The sequence below is a fragment of the Jaculus jaculus genome, chromosome 5 (assembly GCF_020740685.1).
Source record: "Jaculus jaculus isolate mJacJac1 chromosome 5, mJacJac1.mat.Y.cur, whole genome shotgun sequence".
Lineage (NCBI taxonomy): Eukaryota > Metazoa > Chordata > Mammalia > Rodentia > Dipodidae > Jaculus > Jaculus jaculus.
In genome coordinates, this window is record NC_059106.1 from 157,916,907 (window position 1) to 157,943,885 (window position 26,979).

General features: G+C 38.8%; 2 protein-coding genes across 5 annotated transcripts in view; one reads left to right on the forward strand and one right to left on the reverse strand.

The window, feature by feature from the left end:
• Son (SON DNA and RNA binding protein) overlaps positions 1-14,917 on the forward strand; it is a 38,159-nt gene extending 23,242 nt beyond the window's left edge. The window contains exons 7-12 of one of the 3 annotated variants that reach the window (XM_045149571.1): positions 4,532-4,642; positions 6,662-6,778; positions 10,766-10,913; positions 13,077-13,148; positions 13,252-13,367; positions 13,858-14,917. In XM_045149571.1, the coding sequence (XP_045005506.1) occupies positions 4,532-4,642; positions 6,662-6,778; positions 10,766-10,913; positions 13,077-13,148; positions 13,252-13,367; positions 13,858-14,016 (723 nt within the window). In that variant the 3' untranslated portion in view covers positions 14,017-14,917. Of the gene's footprint in view, positions 1-4,531; positions 4,643-6,661; positions 6,779-6,880; positions 7,398-10,765; positions 10,914-13,076; positions 13,149-13,251; positions 13,368-13,804 lie in introns of those variants that run through there. The other 2 variants (XM_004654447.2, XM_045149572.1) reach the window with 2 other exon arrangements.
• Positions 1-26,627, reverse strand: Donson (DNA replication fork stabilization factor DONSON). Of its 2 annotated transcripts, none has more exons than XM_045149576.1 (11): positions 26,312-26,627; positions 25,582-25,662; positions 24,136-24,339; positions 22,792-22,970; positions 21,874-22,052; positions 20,353-20,431; positions 20,133-20,237; positions 18,461-18,659; positions 16,204-16,271; positions 15,671-15,816; positions 1-1,969 (listed from the first exon to the last, which is right to left on the reverse strand). In XM_045149576.1, exons 1-10 carry the CDS (start codon positions 26,621-26,623, stop codon positions 15,708-15,710), a joined length of 1,515 nt encoding a protein of 504 aa, XP_045005511.1. In that variant the 5' UTR covers positions 26,624-26,627; the 3' UTR covers positions 1-1,969; positions 15,671-15,707. The 2 variants fall into 2 exon arrangements, with proteins under 2 accessions (XP_045005511.1, XP_004654636.2); XM_004654579.2 differs by having other exon boundaries at positions 16,204-16,416.
• Positions 26,628-26,979: the final 352 nt, after the last annotated feature.

Consider the following 26,979-nt stretch of genomic DNA (forward strand, 5'->3'; position numbering starts at 1 on the left):
TTATGTGGACCAGAATTTTTTATTTTCATAAATACAAATGGAGTTTGTGGGTCTTTAATCATAACCATAAAACATTTTAGCAAAAGTCACAGATTTTAAATTCATATGGGCCAAATTATTTTCCCATAATCCCTAATTCCATCAATTGTCTGGCTTGAGAGTGCATGTTGACATGAGCGGACAGACAACAGAAGAATCTGCATAAATGCATATTATGGAAAACAATTCATCATAGCATTTGCCCTGCCATAGCATGGTCAGAAACCAGTCACCAGCCTCAGGAAGAGTGACTACAGAAACTGAGACACCAGATCAAAGTACAGAAATTAATACCTAAAAAAAATATCCTCAGACAATAATTACTGGTAATAAACTTAGCAAAGGCTTACTGATTAGAAGGTTTAAAGGTAGCCTTTGGCAGAAGTATAAATGGAGTAATAACCACTTATGGCCACTAATCTGGAGTTTTTGTGCATTTAACATCAATTGTATATACTTTAGGCTCTCAACTGTAGTTACTGTCACATGTTAAAAGCAGTATGCTAGACTTATAGAACCATGTTTATATTCTGGTGTACTAAAATTTGAGAAGCTCTGAGTTTATGAAAACTTAGGAAAATTTATGAGATTTAAGAAGTGTAGGGAGGTTTATGAAAGTTTGGAATAAGAAATTTAATTGGAAATTACAGAATAGGTTCTAAAATAACTGCTAGATTGTCTAATGCACAACTTTTTTTTCCCCTAGATTTTTCTAAGAACTAACACTGAATTTCTCTGAACCACGTAAAGTGTTTTCTCCTTAGGTTAATGATATGTTACAGTATTTTGTATAGTAAAAAGACTCAGTTCACATTTTGAAACTAAACATAGTGAATAGGATGTTTTGTATTTAGTGTGACTTTTCCTTTTGAGACTGCTATTTATGACTGGTGTGTTTTCATTTTTGCTAAGTATTATAAACACTTCTAGGCCAGATGTTTTTGGTTAACTGTTTTATTACCCAGATTTTCTTTTATGCCTTTTGAGATATGTGCAATTACCTGTGTAGAAAATAATTTTTCCTTCCTTGTTTAACCTGTTTTTAGCTTTTACATTCTTGCACTTATATATTACAAAAGTTTTAATATACATGTTCTATATGTGTAAGTTAACAAAAGGGAAACAGGAAACAGTGATTTATGATTTTAAAAAAATATTTGCAAGCAGAGACACACAAAGAAAGCGTGGGCGCGCGCGCAAGAGAGAGAGAGAGAGAGAGAGAGAGAGAGAATGCACACACAAACATATGCAAAAATGGGTACACTAGGGCCTCTACTGTAAACCAATTCCAGATACTTTATGTACCTAGATAAAATATTACCAGCTATTTTACACATTTTAATATTCTGTACATTTTTATATATTAGGAAGAAAGCTAGTCTTATCAGTGGAAAGAAACAGAAACATGTCAATAGGTTCATGTACTCTTCAGCAAATTTGCTTTTCTAAGTGTGTAGAAGGGCTATTTTGGTGCCTTTTTCACATTTCTTGATTCTGAATGGTATTAAAGGATGGTTAAGAGTCTAATTCCATTTTCCAATGTAGTAGTCACTATCCACTGAAAAGTTTCTTAATAACATTTGCCAATTTTAAGTGCCCAGCAGCATTCACTGCTGTACTAAAGGGTAGTTGTGCTATCTCATGTCTTAATTAAATATGTGTAACATTGGGTCTGGTTCTTGAATATTAATGCGTTGGGGATTGCTGTTAGATTTTTTAAATATATTAGCATACAATCTTAATTTGAAATACTGAAAATAGGTTTTTTAAATAAAATGAGGATTCTTCAAAGTTTTATCAAACATCTATTTATTTGGTGCTGGGGACTCACATAGAGTCTTGCACATGCTAAGTACGTACTTCAGTGCTGTGCTTCATTTTCAGCCCAGAATGATCTTGATTCATTTTATATTGAGCATATTTTTTCGTACTGAAAATACAGAAATAAAGTTATATTGCTACTTGGAAATAAATCTGTGATGTGAACTTGCAACTTTATTTGGTAAACCTGTTGAAGAATAAACATAATTGTGTTACATCAAAAAACAGCTATAACTTATGTAGTTATGAAGGTTACTATATTAAAACTGCTCTCAGAATGAGATAAATTTAATACAAAGTATCACAGAAGTTGAAGGAATTTTCATTTGGGGGATGAATGGGGGAGTTTAACTTACTGTTCAAATCTTATAAGAAAATACAAAAATTAAATGTCCTAGAATTCAGTTGAGTAAATATATTTGTATTCCACATGGAAATAATTAGTAGTTATAGAAAAGTTAAATTTTTAGAGCAAGGTGCATATTATACCTTAAGAGTTGAAATGCTGAGTGGACATATTTTCCTAAGTATTTCTTCAGAATTAAAAAAAAAATTGTTTATATTTGTGTGTGTTTGGGGGTAGGGCAGGGCCTTACGCTACTGCAAAAAGTATGCCAGATGTTTGGGCCACTTTTTGCATGTGGTTTAGGACAGATTTTGCAAGCAAAATCTTCAACTGAGGAACTATCCCCTCTTAACTCATTCTTTTTAGAATAAATGCTTACTTAGTTCTGAGCATCCTAACACTTAGGTTTGTTGACTGCTATGAAAATCAAAGTAGATCGGGAAAGGTAAATGAGACATTAATTACATCATTTGCTGAGCCTTCAAAAATTACCAGGATAATCCCACGGCACACTATTAGGTGACATGTAAGGTAGGCCCAGGACATGTAAATTTTGGCCTGAAATACCCGCATGCATTAAGTCCCAGAAATCACACTGAATAGATTTGAGTCCCAAAAGTCAAATCAAGAGTAGAAGTAAAAAGTAAGCAGATTTCTTGGTGTTTCAGTCTGACTTGACTTAGGTTGATAATTATTGTGGGCCTTAGAAATAACATGAATAACTCAGTTTACTAATCAAGATCTTTCAAGGTATGTAAGTACTCTAGTAAATAATTATAGAAGTTCAGTTTAATTTGTCTCATCTTAAGAAGATATATAAGAATATTTATTTTTGGAAGAAAAACCTTGATTTAGCCAAAGGAGTCTTAGGCACTTTCAGTTCTAAGATAAGAATGATGACAGAGTACAGTGTTCTGAAGGTAGGAAAAAGACAATTAGTAAATTCTTAATATGCTTAAAATATAATTATTCAGTCATACAGCTTGCTCCATGTATTTATTTTTATTCTTTTCGAGAGAGAAAGGGTGGGGGAGAATGGGTGTGCCAGGGCCTCCAGCTGCTGCAAACAAACTCCAGACGCATGTGCCACCTTGGTGTGTTTGGCTTACGTTGGTACTGGAGAATTGAACCTGGGTCCTTAGACTTTGCAGGCAAGCATCTTAACTGCTAAGTCATCTCTTCTACCTCAAATCATAGCTAGTGTCTACTTAAAATTCTTAGTTTACTATTTTACTGACTTCTGTATATTTGTCATATTCAGGCATTAGCCATTCTTTAAGCATCAAATCCTTTAATAAAATGCATATGTGAAGTAACCAGAAAATATTAATAGATTAAATGATGTTGAAAAAAAATCAAGAAGCAGCTGATAACAAATCAATTTGATGTTCATTATAAATAAATACTTGATAGGTTTTCCATCAGTGGTTGAGCCCTTCACAAATCTGACACTGAAGTATTTACTCTATAAAGATTTTTTTTTTTTTTTTTTTGAGGGGAGGGTCTCACTCTAGCCCAGGCTGATCTGGAATTCACTATGTCATCTCAGGGTGGCCTCAAACACAAGGCTACCCCTGCCTCCAAAAGTGCTGGGATTAAAAGCATGATCCACCATGCCTGGCTAAAGATCATTTAAAAAAAAAAAAAAGCTAAAATTATTTCTGCTCAGCACAAGGAATACTTAGTTTTTATTTTTAAAATAAATTTTTTGTAGATGCTTGACAAGTCCTTTACCACTGAACTACACTTAAGGCTTGGCCCTAGCATACAGATTTAAAGAGACCATGACAGTAATCTTTGAGGACTAAACATTTCCTTTGGTGTTTAGTAGGGCAACCAATGTTTATATACCTGACATTGTATTTTGTACTGAATGTATAAAGTAGACCCACGTATAGATTAGAAGGTGCATCATGTACCAATGAGGGAAGGATCCCTCACTGACACCACAATGACTGTATTTGTTTATCTATAAAACTTGCTCAGTACTTCTGAAAGCTATACTAATAAATAGTTAGGGCATAGCCATCTGCAATAGTTCAAAAGTTATTTTATCTAGGTGACTTGTTAGGGAATACTTTTAAATTTGTAATGAAACTATGGTTATGGTTTGATTAAGCAGAAAATACACTGAAGTCTGTCATATTTTGAGTGGGTCCTGCTATCTCTTGATATTTTATAATGAAGTTACCTTAGTAATCTACTTTCCAAGATTAACAACATATACATGACCTTTTTGACATGTAGCAACTAAAGATAGGAGTACTTGACAGAATTTAGGGGACTGTGTTAATTTGAGATAATTATCTATATTTTCTTTCTTAGCCTGTGGACATCTCTACAGCAATGAGTGAACGGGCACTTGCTCAGAAGAGACTCAGTGAGAATGCATTTGACCTTGAAGCTATGAGCATGTTAAATCGAGCTCAAGAACGGGTATGTAGCAATTTCATTAACTAGATAGTTGAACTGTGACAATAGCATCGATTGTGGTAAACCATTTATCTTGTGTGTGTGTACTAGTGAAGACTGTCTGGCCTCATGAATGTAGGGAAAGCACTCTTCCCCCCCTTTTAAAAACTAATTTTAGCATACAAAGGGCTTCAGTGTTAACATTTTTATGTATTACATATTTTGCCGTTTTTGCCTTCTTTCTACCTTTCACCATTCCTTTTCTACTTTTTGCTAGTCCCTTCATCCCCTAAGTGGTCTCCTCTTCTACTTTAATGAGAAAGATGTTAAGAGAAAGTAGGAGCTATAGAGAGAGGTAAAATGGACAAGTTCCCGAGCTAAAAGGGATTTCCCTATCCTAAGGGAAAAATCCCTAAGCCATTTATCTTAATTAGCGACTTATTTTAAGTTCTTGTTTTTCTCCCAGTCACCTACTGAGTACTGAACCGAGGGCTCTGCACTTGCTAGGCTGCTGAACTAAATAAATAGCCCCAATCTTCTTCAAGTGATTTTGGGACCTAATCATTCAGTAAATGTTTATTACATACTAGGTGGCAGGAGGGACTTGAGAGAACAAAATTAAAATTAGCCTACCTTCATAGAGTTAGTGGTCTGATGCATAGTTGTCCGTAAAAAAACTCATGAAGTGTTAGCTATTAAATTAGTTCCCATATTACAGCTCAGCTAAGTAAAGTGAGGTAAAGAGTTAAGTGATACCCAAGGTCATACAATATTAAGTAAGGAAATTGGGATTCAAACCCAGGCAATCTAATTGCAGTGTCTGTGGTTTTTCTTTTCTTAAAAAAACAAAAAACTAAAAACAAAAAAACAAGTCACAGCTTCTTTTATCTTTCTGTTGATAGCCTATGTAGAAACAGTAAGTACATGGGCTGGAGGCTTAGCAGTCAAGGCACTTGCCTGCAAAGCTAAAGGACCCGGGTTCCACTCCCTGGGACCCATATAAGCCAGATGCAGAAGGTTGCACATGCACCTGGAGTTCATTTACAGTGGCTAGAGGCCCTTGAGTGCCCATTCTCTATCTCCTCTCTGCTTGCAAATAAATAAATAAAATATTAAAAAAAGAAGAAACAGTAAGTACATGTTCAGGTAGGAAATAACACTGCTGACACTAAATAGGATTTGAATGACATCTTGTATTTTACAATAGATGTTTATGGTTGACGCACTCCTCTTTTTAACAAAGCCATTTTATGTCTTTTGACCATTTCTCTTATTAAACATTAAGTGTGCGTCATGAATTTTATTTCTGCATCTATACTGTATCAGAGAATTAAAAAAAATCTAGGCTATACAAGTGTGGTGGCGCATGCCTTTAATCCCAGCACTTGGGAAGCAGAGGTAAGAGGATTGCCATGAATTCAAGGACACCCTGAGACTACATAGTGAATTCCAAGTCAGCCTGGACTAGAGTGAGACCTTATCTCGGAAAACTTAAAAAAAAAAAATCTAGGCTATAAAGTCACTTATTAGAAATAAGTTTTATAAAATTTATTTTTATTTGAGTGTGAGAGAGAGAGGAGGAGAATGGGTGCACACCAGGGCCTCCAGCCACTGCAAACAAACACCAGACACATGCACCACCTTGTGCATCTGGATTATGTGGGTTCTAGGGAATTGGACCTGGGACTGTAGGCTTTGCAGGTGTTAACCGCTAAGGCATCCTTCCAGCCCTGGAATGCATCTTAGATCAAATGGCAAGGCAGAGATTGTTTGCCCTATGAATTATATTTTTCATGTATCTGTAGTATTTTAAGGAATGAGTACCTTGCTATGCTTTTTAGTTGGAGATATACCTCATTTCTTATTAATAGGAATTACTGTTGTAAAACTTCTTTGAAAGGCTTAGGAAGACATTAAGTTAATTATGTAGCTACTCAGAAATTTTAGAATCTAAACCATTTTCTGTAGTGTATCAAAATATTAACAATGATATTTTAATCAGTCAGGTAATTTTACTTAATCAAGATGGCTTCTTTTCTCCAGATTGATGCCTGGGCTCAGTTGAACTCTATTCCTGGCCAGTTCACAGGAAGTACAGGAGTACAAGTTTTGACACAGGAACAACTGGCCAATACTGGTGCCCAAGCCTGGATTAAAAAGGTACACAATTTATGCATATATAAAACTGCCAGAGTATAAAGTTAAGAGACCAGTGACTTTAACCATAGTTCCCTGAGTAAATTTACTATGTATATGCTCTAGGATGGACACTGAAGATGGACCGAAGTCGTGAAACAATGGCAAATGTATAAATACGGCTCAAGAGCCATTCACTTTATACCCTAAGGTGTTCTTACTGTTTTGCTGCTGGTTTTGTTGGGGGTAGTTTTATTTTAACCTTTGGATGCTAACTGTATCAGGTGCTGTTCAGAACATTCCACAGTTCCTGTTGGACTACTAACCTAATGATTTCAGAGCAGTGGTTCTCAAATTTTTCTTCATCAAGGGATACTTTATTACAGGTTTAGTTCTGGTGGATCACTACCCCAAGAGTCCTTTGCCACCCTAGTGTTCCATCCCTCTGTCCTTGTCCTCTCATTAGTGCCTGCAACCTCTTATAAGATCCCTCAGCTCCTATTCCTCACTCCTTGTAACTTCCAGCCTCAGCTCCCTATATGGTGCTCAGCTGTTGGTTATAGCAATTGGTTGGGAAGCCCTAGTATTATTAGCCCTGCATGTGGTGAACTTGCCAGGGGATTGGAAGGCTGGGGGAGGATGGCTGGAGTGTGGGGTGGGTTTATGTAAAGGGTGGTGGTAAGAGGGTGGGATGTGATGGGATGGAGATAACTATCTCTGGACCACCATTTAGGTCCTGGTGGCCTCTGGTGATCCACAGGCTCAATTTGAGAACCACTGACTTCATGAAAAAACAGGATATGTAAGACCTAAAATCAAGGGAGAGGACGGACATCTTGTGCTTCGAAGATGTAGGTGCACCTGGTCTCAGATTCCTGCAGTGTGAGATATGTCAACTCTACCTACGGCTACCTCATTGTTGGGGGAGTCTTAGGTGGTTAAAAAGGGCTTTCTGAAGAAACGCAGTCTGGTGAAGGGATGTGGTGTGGTTGGATGGGTGATGGGAAATTTGTTTCAGGAGTACTGGCACCAATAGCAGTGCTGAAACTGGGAGGCTGCGTGGTCTAATGGATTGGGAAGGTTTCTTTATCCTGCTGTACTCCTGTCTCCTTGTGTGATCATGGGCAAGTAATTCTGAATCAGAGTGGTAATCAATGATATGATGGGTTCCTGTTGAGAACTACAGTGAGTGGCATTTATGGTTGAACTGCAACATGCCAAAAAAATGTATCAATTGCTTTGGATATTTTAATATTGTAAGGTAGTATTCTCCCTGATTCTCTTGTTAGCTCCTACATCCTCAATTTGCTTGTTTTTTAGTGAGTATCAATTTTGGAAAAAATGATATTTTATACTTAGGATTAATTATATATATTAACACTTTATATTTCATGAAAATGATCTGTAAATAGTTGAAAAATGGCTTTCATGTTAGTGAGCAGAAATATCTATTTTTCCCTTGGTGGTATTAGGCATCAAAACCAAGATCTTGTGTTAAGCATGTGCTTTATTACAGTTACACCCTCAGTGCTGATTCATTAATGCTCAGGCTTGAAGCTCTGAGTGCTGTATATTTAGGTTACACATGAAGCTTATGGGTGTTTAAGTAGGTGCATGCACTGAATAGTTCATAAAGTGGATGGTGCTAGGTGGAAATTTCTGGATGTGTTTCCACTGCAAAATTTGGTCTTCAGGTGCTGCCAGTGGTTGTTTATATATGAATATGTTAACATGACATTTACAAAGTGAATATTTTATTGACTCAATTGGCTCCTTATTGATTTCCCCTCAAATAAAACTTTTAGTATTACTAATCTTACAGGCAGTTTATAGGTCTTAAAACTAAAGTGCTCAGTAGAATCTTTTGAATGACTTCATCCTTACATTTTACATAGAATATGCTTGGGGGAAGCAAATTATTCTAGTAAATCATCATTAGATATACTCATCACACCAAATTTTAAATTTTAGAATAAAGCAGAACTTTCAGGAAAATTAACATGTGTAAAGAATTTCTGAAGATTGCTTAAAATCACCTAGATTAGGAGTATTATCTTTTTAAAGTAGGCTTAGAACATTTAGGAATCTTTATACAACTGGAATTCTCATATGTGTTCATCATAAATCCTGTTTGCACTTACTACATTTTGAGCTGTGTTTAAAATCTCCATGATATGATCATTTCTTGCTTTAGTACTGTCCAGCCAACACTGGTTCAATGTTAAAAGCTATAGGGAGTGCCAGCATTCTGTGTTCTTTATTTGCTTTGTTGCAGTGAAAGGTTAAGAAGAACATTTTTGTCAGTATTGTCATTTGTCACTAAAATATTTAACATGATGATTGGCTTCAAAGAACTTTCATTTTCTTCAGTGATTTGGATATAATTTCATGCATACTGATTTTTGTGGTCTCAGTTACCTTTTGTAAGGTACATACACACTGGTTGAAAAAACAGTTGAAGACACAGAAAGAAACAAAATGGGAAATATGGGTTATCTGGGGATTTCTATTGTACTTTCTCTGCACAGTTGCCCTTTTTTTTAGGAGTTTACCTGGAAAAGAGGCAGATGAACCTGGAAGTAAGTAAAAGTCAGGCAGTTGATATCCAAGCATCAGCTAACTTTTCTCTTTATACATCTACAATGCATGGCCTGCACCAAATAAGGAACTGAACCAGGGGTATGTTTTTACCTCCACAGCTGCCTCCTTCCATCAGAGCACCTTGTTGAACTTAATGTCTAGTCATATGTCATTGGCATGTTTTCTTCCCAGCATTTAATTATTTAGCTGGGAAAGTATACATTTTACTACTATGTAAAAACTTGATTTTTACATTTAGTGTTAACTTGATATAGGAAACAACTTGCTTGCAACTTGCTTCCTGAGCTACTAAAATTTTTGTCTCCCTCTATTGATAAGATGATGAACTTTGCTGCTCCATACTCGACAGAATAGTAACCTAAAATTAAATAGCAATGGGAAGGGATTTGGAGATACCTCATTTTTTTTCAAAACCACCATCAGACCAAAACCTGACACATGTACCCCTAGTAGAACTCACTGTTGCTCTATGTACATGGATGCCTTTTCTTCAAGAGGCATCAGATATGTAACGTGAAGGTAACAACTGCAGACCATGCTAATGCACACAGTTGTGCAGCTTAGGGCATTAAGTGGTTTGCTGCTTTGATGGAAATTATGGTTCAGTGGGTTGGATACAAGAGAGATGATTGTTCACAGAATAACCTGTGAACTTTCACCCCTCTGTATGGAAACTTGTTTCAGGGCCAAATCCTTGTAGCTGTCTTCTTGCCCCGGTCAGTGCCAGCCGTACTATTCACAACACTGCTGCTACCGAGGCCTAGGTATGTAAACATTTAAGGAGTTTTTTAAAAGCCTTTTACCATCAAGTTAGGTTTTAAGAGTTCAGATTCATTCTGGTGTACTTACAGGGAATCTTATGTGATTATTTTCAAATCACTATGTATATATTTAGTTTAAATATATTTAGTGTTTCATAGGGATTTTCTAAGTAAAAATATTTGTTCTTGTTTTATAATACAGTGGGGAAAAACTTTGGATGACAACAATATGCTTCTTCAGTGTCCAGACTATTTTTAAATGATTTGTAGTCTTTATTCATAAACTAGGTACACATGGGACAATTAATGTTGACTGTTTTAACATTGCCTTCTTTTTATTTTGCAAGCTAAGAAGAGATACCAGTGAACCTAAATAGTGGACGAAAACAGGAGTGGTCTTTTTTTTTTTTTTTAAGGGGGGGCATGAGGATCTACTGTTTAAAAAGTGCCATTTGACTTTTAAAGTACTGGTAATGTGAATTAGAACATTATGCTATAGTATATATTGAGCATAGAAGCATGTAAATTTAATTGCCATAACAGATCTAGAAGTAAATCAGATTTCTCTTTATAGAAAGTTACCAGTAACTCTGAAGTCTAATGCTAACTATAAAATGGGGACATTTTACCTTTTTTTTTCTTTGGATAGGATCAGTTCTTAAGAGCAGCCCCAGTAACTGGAGGAATGGGAGCCGTTTTGATGCGAAAAATGGGCTGGAGAGAAGGAGAAGGATTAGGAAAAAACAAAGAAGGAAATAAGGAACCCATCTTGGTTGACTTTAAGACAGACCGTAAAGGTAAGTTCTTTTTGAAATATTCTGCTTTTAACATATTCACATACATACAGATGGAGAAAACAATGGTTTGAGTTCTTAGCCAGTTTCCACTGTGTTACTTGCTAAAATATTGTGGAGATTTGCATATCTAATTTTAAATAGGCCTAACTTTCTTTTCTTTTCCTTTCTTTTTGATTTTTTTTTTGAGGTAGGGTCTTGTACTAGTCCAGGCTGACCTAACTTCCATTTTGTTTGCCCATATGTTATGTATGATGCTTGTGGGGTGGGGAGAGGGGAGTATTGGACTTTTTGAGGCTGGGTGTTACCATGTAGTTCTGGCTTGCCTCAAATTAGTGATCTTCTGCCTCCTAGTGCTAGAATTATAGGCATGCACTACCGTTCTTAGTTCATATGCTGTCATCATTTCAGCAACATAATTTTTCATATCTTAGATACTTTATGTAATTTTCTGTTAGTCTGCTGTTTTATGCTCACTTCAGTTTTTAATAATTTTATTTGAGCGAAAGAGGCAGAGAGAGAATTAATTAATGACTGAATGGGCACACCAGGGCCTGTAGCCCCTGGAAACAAACTTCAGACAATTGCACCACCTTGTGCACCTGCATTTATGTGGATACTGGGGAATTGAACTTGGGTTCTTAGGCTTTGTAGGCAACCAACTGCTTGATCTGCTGAGCTGTATCTGCAGCCCATTATGGGCCCTTTTTGCTTGTCATTTCAAGCTCAATCCAACTACTAACAACAGTTTTCCTTAACCTTGGAATTGTTAGGAGTCTTTGCTACTACTTTAAGATACTAGGGGTGAGCAAGGGCTATACAGCTTCTATGTAGTTGACAGCCAGATGGATAACCACTTAAATTGCAATGGGGTTGGTAACTGCAAATTTTAAGTTTGTTTGGGTCTTGTTTTTGTTTAGTATAATATAGTCCAGACTGGCCTTGACCTCCTGGTTCTTCTAGCTTGGCTTTCTTTCTCAAGTGCATTTGCTACCACACCTGGATTAGGCTTGGTTTTCAAAAAACTAGAATTTCTTAACAGGCTGGTGGTGCACCAAATGTGTGTTGCCTAGTTCCAGGGAATAATCTTGGAATTGGGCCACATGATTTAGGTGTAAGTTCTCAAGAGGATACTTGCATAGTATGATTAAAAAGTTTGTTGCTAAAGGCACATGGAAATAGCAAAAGCAATTGCTTTGGGGTTCTAACATCAGTAATCCCCTATGTAGTATAAACATCTCTGCATAACATCCCTCTGTATTAGTTTTATATTTATCTCTTTTAAAAACTTATCAAATCTGGGCTGGAGAGATGGCTTAGCGGTTAAGGTGCTTGCCTGCAAAGCCAAAGGACCTTGGTTCAATTTCCCAGAACCCACCTAAGCCAAATGCATAAGGAGGCATGTGCATCTGGAGGTCCTGGTGTGTCCATTCTTTCTCTCTCAAATAAATAAATTTAAAAAAAATAACTTACCAAATCTGTCCTTGAAAGAGACTCCCTTTACTTCCCAGGCTGGTACAAAACACAGAAACAGGGCTGGATAGATGGCTTAGCAATTAAAGTGCTTGCCTGCTAAGCCTAAGGACCCAGGTTCAATTTACCCCAAACCCACATAAGCCAGATAGATGCACAAGGTAGTAGTCATCTGGAGTTTGCAGTAGTTGGAGGCCCTGGCATATCCGTGCCCATTCTCTCTCCCCTAAAAACTAAATTTACAAAAAAAAAAAGAAAAAAAAAGCTCATGCTTTTTGAGAGCTATTCTCATATTCTCCATATTAAGCTGGGTGTGGCAGTGCACACCTTTAATCCCAGCACTTGGGGGCCAGAGGTAGGAGGGATCTCCAAGAGTTCATGTCATCCTGACACCATGTAGTGAATTCCAGGACAGCCTGAGCTAGAGACCCCCCGGGGGGGGGGATTGGGGATTATTTGAGAGTGGCAGGCAGAGAGAGAGAGAGAGAGAGAGAGAGAGTGAATGAATCGATTAATGAGGATGGGTGTACCAGGGCCTCCAGCCACACTGCAAAGGAACTCCACATACATTCACCACCTTGTGCACTGGGTATTAACTGCTAAGCTATCTCTCCAGTCTCAGAGAGGTACTCTTTCACACATACTATTTTTGAAATTGATTTAGTGAGATAATGGTCTTTTTTTTTTTTAAAGGTCTTGTTGCAGTAGGAGAGAGAGCACAAAAGAGGTCTGGGAACTTCTCTGCAGCAATGAAAGACTTGTCAGGTGAGAGAGCATAGTATTACAATTCATCTTGCCCCACCCATACTTGAGTTCACAATCTACTGCAAAGTTGATGGAATTTATAACTTGTTCTTCCTCTCTGTAGGTAAACATCCTGTGTCTGCTTTGATGGAAATCTGTAATAAAAGAAGGTGGCAGCCACCTGAATTTCTCTTGGTCCATGATAGTGGCCCTGATCATCGCAAACATTTTCTCTTTAGGGTAAATATAAGCTTCTGCATTAATTATACATACATAGAGAGGGCAAGGGATGTATGATATAATCACAGTATTAATATTCTGTGTGGGATGTGGGCATTTATATTGATGGGTATGTGGTTGGGGTTTTAAAACACTGAAGCATGACTTGGGAATAACCTGTTTAAGAATTAAAGGGAAAGATGTGGGCTAGATCTGATAAAATATTTGAGGGTATTTTCTAGTATGATGTGGGTGGAAATTATCAGGGTTTGACTATATTTTAATTTGGAGATCTGCTTTTAATTTGCAGTCCCCTTTTCCAAGTCATTTGCTTCTGGGCTGAAATTAATGTTACATACTATGGGTTTTGTATTTTTTTTTTAGAATTAGAGAAAAATTACAAAGCTAATAGATATTAAAGTTTGATGCTGTTCTTATTGTATGTTTTTCTTGAATAGGTATTGAGAAATGGAAGCCCTTACCAGCCCAATTGTATGTTTTTCTTGAATAGGTATTGATAAATGGAAGCGCTTACCAGCCCAGCTTTGCCAGCCCTAATAAGAAGCATGCTAAAGCCACAGCAGCTACTGTGGTTCTTCAAGCAATGGGCCTTGTACCAAAGGACCTCATGGCTAATGCCACTTGCTTCAGGAGTGCCTCACGTAGATAGATTGAGGTTTTATATTAATCATTTCCAGATAATTTTACTCTGCATCACAATGTATTTCCACTTTAATGTTGTAAATATTTGGCAATTTAAGACGTTGTGTAAAAAGCAATCTGTACAAACATCTTCAGGCTTTGATTTTTGTACCATGGAAATTGTATTTAACCATACAGGGTTTTGGTATGTTTATATTGTTCACCTTAGTGATGTATTTGTTTAAGTGGCTAACATCTAAACAGTTGTTTGAAGGCACCAGTAATCTTCAGTGTGGAATGTTAAATAACGCTTTTATACTGTATTTTGTACTATGATGTACCTTCCCTTCTTTATGGCTAGGCTGCTGTAACACTTGCCTGTAATCAGTGAAGGGCTGTGCACCTTGTACTATTTCACAATGGGTTCTGCTGGACAGATACTGGGCCAGTGTTATTGAGGAAGTCAAGCAAGATCTGCTCCATAAGGCTAATGCCACCATCTCCCCTTAAATTTTTGTAGAGGTTATAAAAAGAAAGTGATATGTGATGATGAGCACTAAGTCCTGCATTCCCATTAAAGCCACTTGGGTCATAAGGAGGGAGTCAAAATGGAAGTCTGACTAGAATTCTACTGCAGAGGCCAAGTACATTTAGTATGGCTTGAGTTGTGATATAGTTTTAATTTGATGTGCATTTTGAATTTCAGCTACATCTAGATAGACGTAAATGATAATTAAAATGCTGTAACCAACTTATCTAATAAAATTGGCAACCAAGCCACTATTTTGTTGACTATGAGAAAGTTTATGTTAATTTTTTAGGGTCTTAATAGAGTATTTCATTGTGTATTACAGTGGTATTCATATGCTATGTCTCTAAACTTTATTTTCAAAAGCTCAAGGCCCAAATACAAACTTCTCTGGAATAAATGCTGTGTTTTATTCTCTGGATTATAAAGTGAACACATACCCCTTAACTAAGTACTTTTATTTCTTTACCAATGTTTTTGACTTCTAAATGTTTATTTAAGAATGTTTGAATTTTACATACACTCTCATACACATTCATACAAATAACTTGTTAGTACACTACTACTTGTCATCACAGCTAAGCATGCAAACTTTAACACTATCATGTATGAAGTACAAAATAGACCCTTTTATCTGTATTACCTTACAATTAAGAATACATGTAAGTATACTTGAGGACTGAGGGTTATATAGGCAGCAAAGGTGCACAAGTAAAAGGATCTGCAATAGGCTCTGTGGACATCTGCAGTTGTTAGGTACATTGGCTATGATGTTTACTCTCAGTGCCATGGAATAACTGCTAGAGTAATCTCAGCTTATTTTTAACATAACAGGAACTTTTAATTGTTTTCTACTCGAGATAATTAAGTTGCAGGGATATGAAGGTCTCAAGCATATTATTATTAGAAGATTAAGAAAATTTACAATAAACCTTCGTATCTTAAAATGTAGTATAAAAACAGTAAAAGCAAAGTGCTGCTTTAAAACTGCTCAGTGAACATAATAAAAGTTAAAAATACTTAAGTATTTTAAAGTACATTCCTTTCTTCCAAAACATTAAAGTCAAAGGCTTATGAATCTTGAATTTCCTTGCTAGGGAGGTTTTTTTTTTTTTTTTTGTTTTTTTTCCTCAAAGATTCCTTTTAGGCTTACTTTGCTGTTCAGGATCTCCAATTACAAATGTAGTCATTCATCTCCACACTCCGTAAAGATGATTTCCCCAGTAGTGGTATTTGCCTAAGCTGTTCCAGAGTCTTAGGGTGTAGCCCACAGTTAGCAAGGTCCTTATGAACAACTTCCTGTAGAAATGTGTATAGAAGTCAGTAAAAACAGCACATTGGTCTTTTGAACATACCGTAAGTTGGTATTGAGAATGTCTGGATATACACAACCATTGAATGTTATTTTTTTATAAGTTTAGTAAAAGCCAAATATAGTAAATTGTGCTTCCATATACCATAAGGAAGCAGGCAGTATATACACTGGGTCAGGCAGCAATGTACTTAGATTTTTATTTTTAGATTAGGGGATTTTACTCAGTACAATTACCTGAATTTATTTCATAAAAAAGGCATATTCTCAATCTTAGCAATTCATAATTGCTGACTTTTTACAACACAAATTTAGTTTACATGACATTTACTTTAGAAGAAACTAGCTAAATGTCTGTTTACAAGTATACTTACTTTATCCAGTTCTTTATGTAATGGCAAGCAGATATTGAATACAGCAGTTGGTTCATGTGGATACAGCCCTGCAGAGAATGACCCTTTTTGTGAAGATCTGAGTAACGTGGTCACAGAATGTAAAGCATGTGGCATGACTGGTCCTGTGATCTCCAAACTAAACTGATCTTTGTATCCAGAAAGAGATTGTGTCTTTACATTAACACTTCGTGCCTTAAGTAAATTGAAAGAAAAGGAAAATTATGAGCTCTGTCTAAAGCACTTGTCCCTGAGCTAAAAATATGCTCAATACATTTCCATTTAGGGCTTCTGATAGTTATGGAACAAAAGTAGTTCCTGACACAACTAATTTAATTGTACCACATGTTTGGCCCTCTCAACCGCAACAGATTGGTTTTTTGAGATCTGTAATAAACTGGCTGTGCTTTTGCATAGGTGAATAAAATGAAATGTGATTAGTCAATTTTTCAGGAAATTAACACCTAAGGGGTTTTGTTACTAATTATATTCAATAATAAAAAGTCAGTGTTTGCTGTACATTGAACATGATGGTTCACACCCGCCTTCCTAGAACTTGGGAGGTTTAGGCAGGGATCAGGAGTTCAAGGGTCATCTAGTTACAAAGTGAGTTCCAGGACTACATGAAAGCCTGTCTCCGAGTGGAGAGATGGCAGAGCAGGTAGAGCACTTGCCTCAAGTCCTGTCTCAAAAGTTTCACATAGATTTCACCTAATACCAAACGTATTTTTCTATTATTTTTGTTTGTTTTCCAAGATAGGGTCTCACTCTAGCCCAGGTTGACCTGGAACTCACTCTAGTTCTAGGGTGGCCTCGAACAGTCATCATCTTACCTCTGCCTTCAGTGTGTTAGGATAAAAGTTGTGTAGCCACCATGCCTGGCTAAAGAATACACACACACACATTTGGTTTTTCTTCGAGATAGAGTTTTGCTCCCTAGCCCAGGCTGACCTGGAATCTACTATGTAGTCTCAGGGTCACCTTGAACTCACAGCAATCCAGCTACCTGTCTCTCCCAAGTGCTGGGATTAAAGGGGTGTGCCACCATGCCCAGCCATAAAGATTACACTTTTTTAAAAAAAAATTTATTAGCATTTTCCATGATTATAAAAAAAAATCCCATGGTAATTTCCTCCCTCCCCCCACTTTTCCCTTTGAAATTCCATTCTCCATCATATTACCTCCCCATCTCAATCATTGTACTTACATATATACAATATCAACCTATTAAGTACCCTCCTCCCTTCATTTCTCTTCCCTTTATGTCTCCTTTTTAACTTACTGGCCTCTGCTACTAAGTGTATTCATTCTCATGCAGAAGCCAAATCATCTGTAGCTAGGATCCACAAAAGATTATATTCTTTAAAGTATTATTTATTTGAGAAAGAGAATGGGCATGCCAGGTCCTCTAGCCACAACTCCAGATTCATGTGCACCTGGCTTATGGGGGATCTGGAAAATCGAGCCTGGATCCTTAGGCTTCGCAGGCAAGGTCTTTAGCTGCTAAAGCCATCCCTGAGCCCTAAAGGTTTTTAATTATTTATTTGAGAGAGGAAGAGGCAGAGAGAAAGAGAATGGGTAGGCCAGGGCCTCCAGCCACTGCAAACAAACTCCAGACGCATGCACCCCATTCCTTGTGTTTCTGGCTTACTTGGGTGCTGGGGAATCGAATTGAGGTCCTTAGGCTTCACAGGCAAATGCCTTAACTGCTAAGTAATTTCCCCAGCCCAAGATTTTTTTTTTTTAATGGAAGCTAAAACTACTTTGAGTATTTGCCTAGGATGCACCAGATCCTGTGTTCAATCTTCAGTGCTGAAAACCAAAACAATACACTAGAGTAATTTATAAGTCAATAATTTATCTTGTATTTTCAAGTACTACTTTTAACAGCTACATTATATAGAAAGTGGCAAAGGTAGGGGTGGGGAGGGAAATACCATGGTTTGTTGTCAAGTATAGAAGTTGTCAATAAAATAAATATACATGTTAAAAATTAGGGGCTGGAGAGATGGCTTAGCAGTTAAGCACTTGCCTGTGAAGTGTAAGGACCCCGGTTCGAGGCTTGATTCCCCAGGACCTACGTTAGCCAGATGCACAAGGGGGAGCATGCGTCTGGAGTTTGTTTGCAGTGGCTGGAGGCCCTGGCATGCCCATTCTCTCTATCTGCCTCTCTACCTCTGTCACTCATAAATAAATAAGTAAATAAATAAAATGAACAAAAAAAATTAAAAAAAATTACCTTAAGCATTTGCATTGTGGCGCCTCGGAAAGCTACAGGAGATAAAAGGGTTGGTGGTAGTCCTGCCTGTGAACCTGAGGTTGCAACTAAACTCTTGCAGTTGATCAAAAAATTGAGTAATGTGAAGGTGTTTGGTCCTTTTACCAATACAACAGACTCAGGTCTGTGATCCATTTGTACTTCATGTTTCTCTTTGTGTCTGAAGACAACAATCAAGGAAATTGCAAAAAGTAGAAACAAAACACATCAGTGGCAAATTTACCTTCATTCTGAATATCTAGGGCTCATTTTCCCCAAAACAAAATGGAAATGCTACTTGCTACCCTTCCCTCTTTGTTAAGAGTTAAAATGCTGACCCTGTAATGAGAACCTGTCTTGAATGTGGTAAGGTAAATGGACAACAAAAACTATTATCAAAACTACTCTTTGGGCTGGAGAGAGAGAGCTCAGCGGTTAAAGGGGCTTGCTTACAAAGCCTCACAGCCTGGGTTTAATTCCCTGGTACTCCTATAAAGCCAGATACATAAAGTGGCACACACATTTGGACTTTTCAGTGGCAGGAGGCTCTAGTGCATCTATTTCTTCTAATATTGCCTCTCTCCATCTCTATTTGCTTGCAAATAAAATTAAAAACTATTCTTCAAACATAACCAACATAATGTCATCACTTGAGAAGTTTAATATTTGAGGGTTGGAAGAATGACTCATGGGCTGGAGAGATGGCTTAGCAGTTAAGCGCTTGCCTGTGAAGCCTAAGGACCCCAGTTAGAGGCTCAACTCCCCAAGACCCACGTTAGCCAGATGCACAAGGGAGCGCACACGTCTGGAGTTCGTTTGCAGTGGCTGGAGGCCCTTGCGTGCCCATTCTCTCTCTCTCTGCCTCTTTCTGCCCCTCTCAAATAAGTAAACAAAAATTACAAAAAAAACATTAAAATAAAAAAAAGAATGACTCAACAGTTAAGGCACTTACTTGTGATACTTAATGATCTGGGTACCTAATGATCTTGGGTTTGTTTCCTCAGTAACCACTCTAAAGCTAGATGTGCAAAGTGGTGCATGCATCTGGAGTTTGTTTGCAGTGGTTAGAGGCCCTGGCGTGCCTTTTCTCTCTCCTTCAAATAAGTAATTAAAAACTTAAAAGCGAATGCTTAATAGTTGAGCACGGTGGTGCACATCTTTAATTCCTGCACTCTGGAGGTTAAGTAAGGTAGGAGACTGATGCAATACAGTCCAGCCTGGGCTAGAATGAAACCCTACCACAAGAATAAAAGTTTAATGCCTTGTTGATAATTTGATATTTAATGACATAATGGAGAATTCTAGTAAGATCTGAAGATAATTAAGATTACAGTCATTTAAAGCAGTCAAATGAGGGCTGGGAACCTCACTAAAGGTAGATCACTTGCCTAGCATGCACAAGTCCCTGCCTGAGTTCAAATCCCAGAACTGCTGAACCCCTCAGAACAAGGATAGTTTCTGGGCTGGGAGGTGGCTCAGAAGTAAAATGCACTGGCTTGCAAAGCTGAAAGAGCCACATGCGTTTGGAGTTCATTTGTAGTGGTAAGCGGTCATAGAATGCATGTGTGCACAGATACATACATGCAAATAATAAAAAAATCAAAGTGAACTGCTAGCTTAATTCAATAGAAGTTCTTCCCACAGGAAAGGATACAGTTTGATAGAGATTTTACCTGGCTTTTTAATTTTGTCTTGCACACCCATCTCTTCTAGCCAAGACAAACTTTCCTCTTCATCCTCGTCACTGATTGCTTGTTCCCTAGGAAATTGTTATAGTTAGTGGGACCATTTTACAAAGCTATTTTTTCCCCTAAGTTCATTTCACTGAATTAGTATTATCAGAGAATATGCAACAAGTTATTTTAATCACATACTCCTCATATCCGAAGCTTGTTTCATGTGCTTTTTTTTTCTGGACACTTTCTTCTATTAAAGGCAGAGAAAATTCAACACCTGTTAAAACAAACAAACAAAAAAACCCACTCAGTTTCAGTTTTTTTTTGCAGCGTTTCCAAGGTAGCTTTTAGCCCAGGCAGACCTGGAATTCACTCTGTAGTCTCAGCCTGGACTCAAACTCACAGCCATCATTAAAGGTACCACCATGACCAGGCTTCCACCTTTCCCCCCACAGGTAAAGTCTTTTTCTAGGCTGACCTGGAATTCACTATATATTTTCAGGCTGGCTTTGAACTCAAGGTGATCCACCTATGTCTCAAGTGCTGGGGTTAAAGGCATGTGTTACCATGCCTGGCTCAGCCTCTCTCTCTCCCCGCCCCCCCCACCCCCCCCCGAGATAGGGTCTCACTTTAGCTCAGGCTGACCTGGAATTCACTATGTAGTTTCAGGGCAGCCTTGAACTCATGGTGACCCTCCTACCTTTGCCTCCCGAGTGCTGGGATTAAGGCATGTGCCATCATGCCCAGCTCTCTCTCTTTCTAAAAAATTAATATGGGGGGAGGCAGATAGAGAAAAGGCATACCAGAACCTTCAGCCACTGCAAAAGAGCTCCAGATGCATGTGCCATCTTCTGCATCTGGCTTATATGGGTCCTGGAGAATTGAACCTGGGTCCTTTGGCTTTGCAAGCAAGTGCCTTAACCACTAAGACACCTGTCCAGCAACTCCCCCCCTTCACACTATTTATTCATTTGATAGAGACAGAGTGAGAGAGTTTGGGTATGCCAGGGCCTCCTGTTGCTGCAAATGAATTCCAGATACACGTAATACTTTATGCATCTGTTATTAGGTAGGTACCAAGGAACTAAACCTAGGCTTTGCAAGCAAGTATCACTAACTGCTGAGCCATCTCTCCAGTCCAGTTTCAATTTTCTTTAAAAGTTTTTAAGGATCTGAGTACCTGTGGCCTAGCTGAGACACAGATTCTCTGATCAGAAGCACAGGGTGGCACATGTGTCTGGAGCTCGTTTGTAGTGGCTGGACGCCCTGGTGCACCCATTCTATCACTCTCCCTCCCTCAAATAAATAAATAAGATATATTTCAAAAGATAACTTTTCGGGTTTCTATGCTTCAGGACTAGAGGAAGGGGACACTTTTATATAGCTTTGTGTAATGGACAGCTTAAACAGCAGCAAGGGGAAGAAACAAAAGAAATCAAAATGAATGTTTTAAAATAAAACTGGTAATCAACTGGCAAAAGACAATCAAAAGTTTAGTTTTAGCCAGGCGTGGTGGCTCGTACCTTTAATTCCAGCACTGAGGAGGCAGAGGTAGGAAGAGCACAGTGAGTTGGAGGCCAGCCTGGGCTAGAGTGAGACCCTACCTTGAAAAATAAAAATAAATAAATAAATAAAAAACAAACTTCAATCAAGAGTTTAGATTTTAAGACAAACGTTTATAGTGGGTGATGTGTTCAAATTCAAACTTAAAACTTCTACCTTCATTTTTCATAGCTTCTCGTAGGCCTCTGGTTGTAGGTGACAAGAGTGCTGTGAGCGCATCGCTTCCTGCTAATCCTGCTGCTCGGAATAGGACCGTAAATTGATAGGTACAGACATAGAAATAAGGGCAAAGTTTTGTCTTCAGCATATTATACAGGGAAGTAAAGCTCACAGACCTGTGAAGCAAAAGAATTATGATTAGATATTACTGTGTATAGCTTTGGATAATTCAGTCACGTGATATAAACTTAAAACCACAAGTTTTTCAGATACTGATTTGACTTTTTGTTTTTTGCAAACACACAAGTCTTTGCTTTAAAGGACTGAAACTGGTAACAGGACTTGCTGATGACTTCCTAATACTTCAGTAAGAAGTGTTTACCACTTAAATGACAACTCGTTTTTCTCTGAGCAAAAACTGGTAATTGGTAATTACCTCTGAACAACTTCTGATGAAAAAGCAGCCACCGACAAAAGCACTGTACCAATCTATTTACCAGTACGTGTACACTGTACATTTTGGTAATGAAGTGATGAAGTTTAAAAAAAAAACAACTTAATTGCTGGTTAACAGTTTGTGACAAAACTGAGATACCAAGATACCCTTCTGACATGATTCATTTTTCAAAATAAAATTTATCTATTTATTTTCGGGGGAAGGCGGGGGGAGAATGGGCACGCCAGGGCCTCTATAGACACTGCTAATATCTACAGACAAATGCACTACCTTGTCTATCTGGCTTACATGGGTACTGGGGAATCAAACCTGGGTTCTCAGGCTTTGCAGGCAAATGCCTAACTGCTGAGCAATCTCTCCAACCCACAATTTTAAACTTTTAAACACAAGTACAATAAAGAGAGGCTACTGCTAAAATGAACATTCACCTTTGGGTCATACAAATTTACTAATCTTACCAGTCACTCATTAAAACTTGTTGTACCATTTCATCATTTGTCCAAGGGCTTGTCTTTCCAGTCATCTTCTTAGCAGCTCCAATACGAGGGAACAGTGGTAGCCAAGAAAAGACAGGGTGGAGCCAGTAGACAAGGCTCTGTTGGAAGGCACAACGTAGTTCAGTGGAGAGTTTCGGATCCTAAATTTCAGCAGAAATAGTGGGTGGTTGACCCATGAAAAATATAAAAATCCATTAGAGACACTGAATATACCTTACACTAAATATTTACTGCTTTTTATAGAAAACATTAATAACCCTTATAGGCATTAAACTGTAGTATATTCATTTATTTCTATTTGTTTTTTTGGAGGTAGAGTCTAGCTTTAGCTCAGGCTGACCTGGATATAAATTTATTTTATCTTCAATATTATATTTATTTATTATGAATTTATTGTGAATGAATAAGGAGAGAGCATAGGTGCTCCAGGGTCTCCTGCCACTGCATATGAAGTTAAGAGGCATGTGCCACTTCATGCATCTGGGTACTGGGGAATTGAACCTGGGCACTCAGGCTTTACAAACAAGTACCTTTAACTGCTAAGCCATCTCTCCATTCCCAAGTTCTCTTTTCAGTAAACCTTCACATTCTATTTTGAGTTGATGAGATGCTAAAGGGCCATGAAACTGTATTCTCTGAAACTATTCTAGAACTCACTAAGTGCACTAAATTTACAAAATACCACTATCCAGGTGGCAAGAATAACTGCCTATTAAGAAACCAGGTCTGGGCTGGAGAGATGGTTTGGGGGTTGAGGTGCTTACCTGCAAAGCCAAATGGCCCAGAATCAATTCCCCAAGACCCATGTTAGCCAGACACACAAGGGGGCTCACAGGTCTGGATTATGTTTACAGCAGCTAGAGGCCCTAGAGCACAGATTCTCTCTCTTTGCCCATCTATCTCTCTCTTAAATAAATAAAAATAAATTAAAAAAAGAAAAATAAATATATGAATTAAAAAAAAAAAGAAACCAAGTCTGTCGTATGCAAGAAAATCAGTAAAAATCCACCTGCTATTGTAATCTTACTTAATTACTTTAAATTTCCTTATATTTCCTTAAAAACCCTTAAAAAATAATGGTTGAGTGAAAACAATGCCTGCCTGAATCAGTTATTGTGAAAGATCTATGTTTAACAAGCAGTTACTTAATGTGATAAAAATGTTTGTGAAAGCCTGCTTTTGGGGAAAGAAAATGTGTCAAATTTAAATGTATTTAAACATCAGAAGAAAAATTGAATTGTAAGTAATGTCTAATGCTTTTATAGAGACAAACATTTTACACTGGTCACCTACTTTCAGCATTACCTGTATGCTCTGAGGCAAAGTAACTTCAATTGCCCTACAATGCTGGACAAGACCTTGAGCCTCTTCCTGTGCTTTCAAGTGATCTGCCCAGGCAAAGGGTTGAGAAGAGGTGAAAAGGAGTCGAGTTTTAATACTCCAGTCCACAGGTAACTCAGTACTTTCTGAAGATGGAGCCTCTGATTCAGTCAATGGTTTGTGTTCAGTCTTTTAGAAAGGAAACAACACAAAAAATTAAGAGCTTCAAGCAAAGTCCTACATTATAAAGACTTTATTAGTTAATATACTCAATCACTGAAATGTCAAACTATGAGTTGTTACAGTAAATAACATTACTAAAATATAATATATATAATATAATATAATATAATATAATATAATATAATATAATATAATATAATATATATAATTACTAAAAATATAGTACACTTGAAAAAGTGAGCAGGAGCTTTTAAAAAGAAGCCCCAGGGGAGGCAGAAGTTTTGTTGGTGGGTGGTGTTTGTGTGATACATCACACCTTTTAGGGCAGCTCTGTCTAGTAATGCGTAGATGCTGTTAACAAAGCAAGATTCCTCACAGTATTGAAAACAGCATCTGATCTTCTAATCTTCTAAGCCTCTGAATGTTTGGAACCAGAGCTAAGCTGCTTCATTTGCTACTTAAATAACCTGGGTGGAACCATGAAAAGCCACCTTTCAGAAACATTTCCTGAACTGTAAAAGATTGTCCTCAACCTGTTTTATTGTTGTTCAAGTCCATGCTTTCCACTAGCAGGATTCCTTTAGGGAGCATCACAACCTATGAAGGCTAGAATGGGCCTTGGGGACCCTTCCAGCCTGTTTTTATTAGTGCAGAGTGCATCAATCCAATTATGGCAGCAGAAATACTAGGAATTGGAAGCAAGTGTGTGGGTAGAGGGATTGTGCAATGCCCCAATGTATTCAAGGAATCTGGGAATTATGGTTCGCAGATTTAGTAAAGAACCAAGTGAAAGTAGTAGCTGAGCTAGTAAGGTCACTATGTAAGGAAGTGTGGTACTATGCCTACTGGGTGGGAGTGACCATTATAGGTAGCCTGACTACATGTTAGCTTATGTACCAAGTTCTTGATCCAGGCCAATGTCTCCTTAGAGATATCTCTTAGTTTGCCCCCCACCCTTTTGTTGAGACAGGGTCTCATGTATTACAAGTTGGTCTTAATTAGTCACAACACTATAGGTGAGCTTGAACTTGTGATTTTCCTGCCTTTATGTCCCGATTACAGGTCTGTACAACCACCCCTGGTTTATGTGGTGAGGGAATTCAAATATAAGGCTTTGTGCATACTAGGAAGAACTCAACCAATGAGTTATGACTCCAGCCTTCTTTGTTAAACTATTCTTCAAGCAAAATGCTTCTGAAAAATGAGCTTATGAGAATATACATTCTATTGGCATCTAGAAAGTATTACCTGGGATAGGTCAGTGACTGGTGCTCGTTCATGTAACACCTCTTCCCATCGCAAATGATTTTCTTGATTAGAGTCTAAAAGCTGAGGTTAAAAAAAAAGTATTCAAACTTTAAAAAATTCTGAAATTTGTTTTAAATATGTAGTCTCAACTGGCACACCAAGTTTCTCAGAAATTGTATCCCCAAATTCATACAGTACCCAGGGTTTTACTTCAGTTGTTTGAATTTTAATATCAAAATCAGGGAGAAGAGAGACTAGAGTTTTATGTACTTAATAACTGACACATACACCCGAAGCCAAAAGATCCAAACGGCTTTAGGGGAAGGCAAAGGTAAATAAATTCTGACCCGATTTATCCTCCAAATCCCTCCATCTCCACAGTAAATTTGAGTGCCTGAGAATGGAGGCTCCGGTCGACGGGTGAAGGCAGATTCCTGGATATTCTCCCCTGGGAGCTGCCTTTCCAGATGGGATGCTTTGCTGTAAGGGGTGTTCGAGCTCCCACCCAGCCTGAGCGCTCTATGTAAGAGGGCAAGCGGCTGGGGTGGCGGCACGGCCAACAGGGCAGCTCCCACCCAGCCCGAAGCAGAACACAAGGCAGAGCCAGGTTTCAACAACGTCCTTGCGCCCATCTGGTCTTGAACCTGAGAACTTCCCACCCCTACCTAATTGCTAGCTGGGTCAACCAGGAGCAACAGGAAGCCCTCGGCGGCCAGGAACGGACACTCACCGGGCCCGGCGCTTCCTGCTGGCCGCGGGGCAGCTCCTCGAGGGACTCCTCGGCGGCCCGCGGCCGGTTGTCCAGACGAGCGAACGGGTTCCTCCGGGCCGCGGCCGGGGCGCTGCCGCTTCTGCCCGCCGCGGTCGGGAAGGGGCGAAGGGGCAGCCCGGCCGCCAGAGCGGCACGGCGAGGCGCCGGCTCGGGCAGCGCGGGGGTGGGCTCGGCGGCGGCCCCGTGGCTCCGGGACCTTTTCCGTCGGAGCCGCACAATCTCCGGCGGCCTTTTGAAGCTGGGCGAGTAGCCGGGCACCGACAGAGCCATGACGCGCGGCGGCCGAGGAAGGCCGGCAGGTCCTCGAGCCGCAGCTGAGCACTTCCCGCGCGCGCCGGCCCCGCCCCCGACGCGGCGCCACGCCGAGCGCCGACTGGTCGCCGCCCGAGGCCCCGCCCCGCCCCGCCCGGAGCATGCGCCCTAGGCCGCCGCGAGCCCCCGCCTGCGCTCCGAGGGGAGCCCGAGGAGCCACAAAGGGCGGGGCTCGCTCCCGCAGCGGTCCTTACAAAGGGGGTGGCATCGAGAAATACAAGATCACCAGCATGCACTACCCGGTCGAGCACTCAGACTGCTGAACACTGTATTAAGTCCACAGGAGGGAGGTGGACAGCAGGGATCTGATCATG

Excerpts from the sequence above, each read along its gene's own strand:
- Donson (XM_004654579.2), bottom strand. The coding sequence starts at position 26,623 with ATGGCTCTGTCGGTGCCCGGCTACTCGCCCAGCTTCAAAAGGCCGCCG. Across the intron at positions 18,660-20,132 it reads GGTAAAATCTCTATCAAACT|ACACAAAGAGAAACATGAAG; the intron begins GTATCCTTTCCT and ends TGTTGTCTTCAG. Across the intron at positions 16,417-18,460 it reads CCACAATGCAAATGCTTAAG|GCACGAAGTGTTAATGTAAA; the intron begins GTAATTTTTTTT and ends AATTTACTTAAG.